This window comes from Zootoca vivipara, chromosome 2 (assembly GCF_963506605.1).
Source record: "Zootoca vivipara chromosome 2, rZooViv1.1, whole genome shotgun sequence".
NCBI classification, from domain to species: Eukaryota; Metazoa; Chordata; class Lepidosauria; order Squamata; family Lacertidae; genus Zootoca; species Zootoca vivipara.
This window is the reverse complement of record NC_083277.1, coordinates 36,174,659-36,180,658: the sequence shown is the minus strand read 5'-3', so window position 1 is coordinate 36,180,658 and position 6,000 is coordinate 36,174,659. Positions and strand designations below refer to the sequence as shown.

The following is a 6,000-nucleotide window of genomic DNA, read 5'->3' as shown; positions in this document are numbered from 1 at the left end:
CGATGCTTTGAATAAATTGGCGATGCTTTGAATTGTGTTGGGTCACATGAACTGCTATTCTGAGTAATACTTCTTTTGTAGATAGGTTTGGGGGGTGGGGGACTGGGAATTAGTTTATGGAACTAAGGGGGAGGAGGGGTGGCCCGAAAAAGTTTGGGAACAACCACGGCTCTAGCTTTCCACAAGGCAGATCCCTACGTTTCCAACAGGAAATCAAGCAGAACTGGAAGCCACCTCCGTTCCCATAGAATGAATGGAGCGGCTGGGGAAACCCAGCCAGATGGGTGGGGTGTAAATAAATAAATACATAAATATTTTTATTTTTATGAACATACACACGTCTATGTACAGTAAGCCCTTGAATACAAGATTTTTGAGTCCCCACATCTCTTCCAGGTGGGAAACCAGGTGGCTGCAGGCTGACGTGGCAGGAAATTCATTTCCCAAACACGCTCATCATCACCCTGCCTGCTTCACTAGCGAACAGCGATGTAGTAAGCGGAGTCAATTGCTCTCCCTTCCATAACCGCTACAGGCCCGCAGCAAGGGAATTAGCATGGAGCGCGATTTGCCTCCTCCGCTGCCTTAAGAAAGACGGGAGTGGGAAAAAAAACTACATTACCCATAAGCCTCGGCGCCGGAAACGAGTGCGTCGCGTCCCGCACGCTCCGGAAGGCGGAGAACGCGGGTGATTCGGAGTTTGGGAGGCGAGAAGGGCGGAGTTCAGGCACCGGCAGGGGAAATCATGTCTGTCCCGGCGGCTGAGTCTCCGTGGCCTCAGCCTCTCCAGCCGCTGAGAGTAAGTAAGGGCGCAGAAGGGACAGCAAGCGGCCGGGAAGAACCTGCCCGCGATGCCGGAGGGGCCGTTATCCCTATGGCAAGCGAGGCAATAAATGCCCAAGAGCGCTTCTGAGCATGTGCTGAGTGCCTGCCACGGAAGAACCGTCCTCAGCTCCGTGTGGGGGGGTGGGGGTGGAATGGAATGGCTGCTGGAACGAAATCAAGGTTCCTCCACTCAGGAAGCTGGGGCCTTCAGGTCGCTTCTGGAAAGGCTCGCCTTGGAGACGAAGCTTCTCAGGGGCGGCGGCAGAGGGGGCCACACTTAAAGCTTCCACTTTAAAGGGCATCTTTCTTGAAAGGTTGCTGTCTGAGGTCCTCTGATCCTCTGCCGCTCTTGAGTGGTTATACCGAACCAGCTGTAGTTTAGGGCCTCAGTCTTAGGGCCCCCCCAAAAAATTAAAGGGAAAAAACCTGGATGTACATTTCCAAAATATAAGATAATAAACAAATAAAATAAAACCTACATACAGCAACAGTGTTTTGTGTTGTGTAAGCTCATATGATGTAAGTAATGGGCCCCGCCTGCTCCCTAAAATATCACTGGTTTGCTCATTTCTATATATAGGGTGCCTACATTCTGCTATTTATAATTATTAGTAGTTTGCATCATATATTTAACACCTGTTATTATTTCATGTTATAGCAAGTTTCTAGGGACTAGATTATGAGTCTTTGTAAATTGTGTTTCTAAATGAACTTTTGTTATTGCCAAATGCCAATGTGTTTGCATTATTTTGTTATGAATTATTATTTATGAATTATTTTGTTAGAGCTTAATAATTCTTTCACTATTAATATACTTCTTCTTAATTGCATTTCACTATTGATATACTTACTAATTGTATTGCAGCTCAACAATTACTTTGATGAAATACCTATTTTGTTATGTGCAAATAGCTTTAGATACCTAATGGGCCATAAATTACCATATAGCATATATTCAACACAAAGAACAGCAACAATTTGTTGTTGACAAAGGACAGCTGGACATATAAAGGGCGCCAATACCTTCAGTAGCTTAGGGCCTCATCAAACCTAAATCCGGCCCTGCTTGGTGGGTGGTGATATATGCAGGTGTGCATGCACACATATATATAGCCTATGTATTTGCTAGCCACATTGATAAAGTGCTCTTAACGATGAAGTCTAAACCCTGAAAATGGTGATAGATGCATCTGTTAATATTAACTGCAATTGGGTCCTGCAACAAAATGCAACTTTCTCATAAATTCAGGCCTCTTGTTTTACTAAACTTCCAGGGCTAGAGGTGGCTGATAAGTAGTTGCATTTTTGCCTACCCTAGGCAGGATTCACTTAACACTTGCACCTCTGCAACAGGGCTCCCCCCCCCTTGTACTGAAGCTGTCACAAAGGGGACTTGCATCTCACTCATGTCTCTGTATGTCTGTGTGAATCATTGTATGCATGTGCTTTTTTTTAGTGTGTTTTGTTCATCTGCCATGATAAATGCGGAAAAGGTGGTTGCCGCATCTACATTGTTTAAAAAAATAATGTGTCAGGGAAAATATCTGTGTTTACACAGGGTAACTTGGTATTGTTTCTCAAAAAGGATTAAAATGGTTTCAGGCTTGGCCCCTGATGAAGTGCCTGTGGGTGTTTCTACCATTAAAGAGCAGGAATCAAATAAAAACAAAGATAGCAATGACATTGGGGCAATATCTTTATTAGGCTAAACGTATTGCCACAATACTGATGTAGAATTTTTTTGAACGCTGCATGTAAGCTTGTGGGCAGCTCCTGCTTTTATTTTTGAATTTTGTACAGTACTTAGGGTAGTCAACTAAGTTTTCATCTGTGATAGGCCTACTGAAACTAAAGGACATAACTTAGTCATGCTCATTAATTTCAATAGTTAATTGATTAATTAGCTAGTTCGTTAGATAGTTTATTAATTTCAAAAACATTGTTTAATGTATTTTTAATCTTTGTTGGAAGCCCCCCAGAGTGGCTGGGGAAACCCAGCCAAATGGGCGGGGTACAAATAAATTATTATTATTATTATTATTATTATTAGACTACTCTGAATACAACTTAGTTGAATACCAACCTAAACAATTTTAAGCACAATAAATCATAATGATTATATTTTGTCAGTAAGTTATTATGTTGGCTCTATTATGTAATTGTGGCAGTAATTTTATCCAGCTATTCTTTCTCAGTAAATAGTTTCTCCAAATGAGAAACTTTACTTTTGAAATGTAATCTGAACTGTTCATTTTGCCAGATCTTTATAAACAAACCTTTAAAATCCCATTTCAGGAAGTGGATAACTTGTTGCGTTGTGGAATATGCTTTGACTACTTCAATATTGCAATGATCATTCCTCAGTGTTCACATAATTGTAAGTATGCAAGTTGTTTATTTCATTTTCCCCCCCTGTTAATGTATTGTTTTATCTTAGTGCTTAGTTATTTTTGAATTTTTAAAATCCAGTATGTGAGTGCTAACATACATAAACTAGAAATTTAAATCTTTAGGGTAGGGTGGTATTGGGAGTCTGTAATTTAGAGAAATTGATGGCAGACTGTAGTTCTGTTCTGCTCGTCATAAGTGGCTTTTGCTGTCTGCTTTAAATAGGAGGTTCTTGGTTGCCTGAAGCCTATTATGCTTCAGTCCTAGCTCAGAGCATCTGTTATGTATGCAAAAGTTTCATGGTTCAATCTCTGGAAGCTCCAGGTTGGGCTGGGAGAGAACTGTGTCTGAAATCCTGGAGAGCTACTGCCATTGAGAGTAGACAGTACTCCGCTAGATGGACCAATGGTCTGACTCTGTTTAAGACAGCTTTCTATCACACTAAAAATATAAGAGTATGAAGGAATTATTTATGGGGCAAAAAGATGTATGGGGTTGCTATTTGTGGTCCGGTCTTATTTTAATTGATTTTAGAAAAGTTGTATCATTAATTAGTATAATGCAATCAAATTATTAGATACTCAAAGTAGTGATACGTTTTTTCCACCTTAGGTCTTCTGGTTTAGTCTGTTTGCTTCCAAGCATGACTTCCCTTTTTCTACTTTTGTTTGATGTTTATCAAGTGGATTTACCTTTTAAACCTTGAGATTTGCATGCTATTGACCATATGCCACGGTTAGCTGACCTGCAGTATTCAATTGTGTTTTTTCTGCCCCTCTCCTCAATTACTCCTTCTGCCTTCTGCACTACCTTTTTATGTTCTCGGTTTGCATGTAGATATTTTTGGAGCTTTGAAAACCTTTAAAAAAACCCCCAATTCTTCAGGAAGTGTGCAGGAGCGAACATTACTGACCTTAGCTATCATGTTTCTCAATGAGCAAAAAGAAGGTTTATGGGAATTTGTGGGTGGAGGGATATGCAAAATAGTCATTTCCATTTCTTGTTAATTTTTCAATACTGATGTTAAGAGCTTTATTTACCTAATGTACAAGGCTTGCACAAGAGTGATCAACAGGTCTTGTACAAGAACTCCACATTATTATTTTAAAGCCTGCTGTAGGTACTCTGATTAGTTTCCAAGGTAATCGCTCACATTTACTTTGCAGAGATCTTGAGTGACTCACTCCTTTGAAACCAGCATGCCTTCTGCATGCATCTATCAGAGGAAATAAGTGTTTTTCCTTTGGTATTGTGAGCAGCCAAAAACAAAATGGTTTGGTTATTCTCATGCAAGGAGCAAATGGAAGTAAGGGTGTGCCAAGAAGGACCAGCCACAAAAATATTGTCATATGTGCCACAAACTACTTACCTAACAATTGTGCTAATGTGATTCCCCATCACCAGTGACTGCAGATACATGACAAGTTTACTTTCCAGATTTTCTGTGGTAAGATAGAAACTTAAATGTGTGTGGGGTTTTCTGTAAAAAGAAAAAGAAAAAAGGACAGGCTGGCATTTTGATGACGGCAATGTCCTGTGGACAGCGCAAAAAAAGATCCTTCTGTGCATGATTAGCAGCAATTCCACAATAAACCTCCACCTGGAAGCACCCTTCATTCAGTAAACAACTTATCCTGAAAGCTAGCGTAGTGTGAGAATATGTAGCCGTTTAATCTATTTTCATCATTCATAACCTTATGAGCTTCTGTTATGTCTCCTACGGTAGATGTGTTTCTCTGAACAAAGAAGTTTCTGCCTCTTTAGTATTTCTTTGTAGGAAAAATATTCACTCATGTTCTTTTCAGCTGTAGTTTCCTGTAGCTGCTGCTGCTCTTATGAAACGCTTTTTGAGATGGGATGACTGCAACTGTAGACAACATTCTGAATATGCCATAGATCTGTATAGCGGCACTGTGAGGAACATATCATTTAGAGAGCTTCATGCACCTTTGTAAAAATAATTAAAAAGGCTATAGCTAAGATTTTATTAAAACATTGCTGGCATTGTGCTATACAGCTTGGGGTCCCTTGTCCTGGTTTCCTTCCTCTGGTGTTTAATGTAGTTGGATATTCCTGAGACTGGGCTGGACAGTAGCTAGCTCTTCTGACTTGGTGATTCAGTTGAGTGCTGTAATTAGTTTTGTAGGTACAGTTCTTCAGACAGATCTACTGCAGTGTCACCGCAAATATAAATGAGTGCTGAAGACTGTTCTTTTGGTTCAGCTTCAGTGTTTATCTCTAAGTGTGTTCCAACTCCTCTGGGACATTAATATTGAACATAACATCAATCAGTCCTTTCACGTTCTAAAATGTCTTGGAGCTCGAGGGATTGCCAGACAGACCAATTAAGCTGATACATATTCATGCAGCTCCAAAGCTTCCCTTCCAGTATGGATTTTCATATATGGCATTTTGAATTATGTATCATTAATTGTGTCGACCACTTAATTGATTGACAGGGTAGATGTTGAACAGGAACTTTGTTAATGGCTCCAGTGCTTCTTAGTATTCATCATAAAAGGTGATGTAAATGGATTAGTTACTAATTTTAAACTTGCATCAACACCAGTGCTATAGTGAACAAGGAATTTGCAAGTACGTGTAAGTAATGGGCTCAATCACTAATGGCCTTCATCCAAGAAAATATTATCTGGTTGGCAAGTTCATAAACCAAGGAGCAAATGTTTTTTTCTTTCTTACTCTGCTTGCTCAGATAAAAGTTTAGATTGTCACTCATTCAAAATCACATCTTAATGTGGTATAGTGGTTTGATGTGAGTTCTGCAAG

General features: G+C 40.0%; 1 protein-coding gene across 1 annotated transcript in view; it reads left to right on the top strand.

Moving 5' to 3' along the window:
- The first annotated feature begins 671 nt into the window (after positions 1-671).
- The window catches only part of RAD18 (RAD18 E3 ubiquitin protein ligase), a 100,760-nt gene continuing 95,431 nt past the window's right edge, over positions 672-6,000 (top strand). Inside the window, exons 1-2 of the mRNA XM_035106574.2 lie at positions 672-799; positions 3,121-3,202. Coding sequence (XP_034962465.2) covers positions 746-799; positions 3,121-3,202 — 136 coding nt within the window. The 5' untranslated portion in view covers positions 672-745. The remainder of the gene's footprint in view (positions 800-3,120; positions 3,203-6,000) is intronic.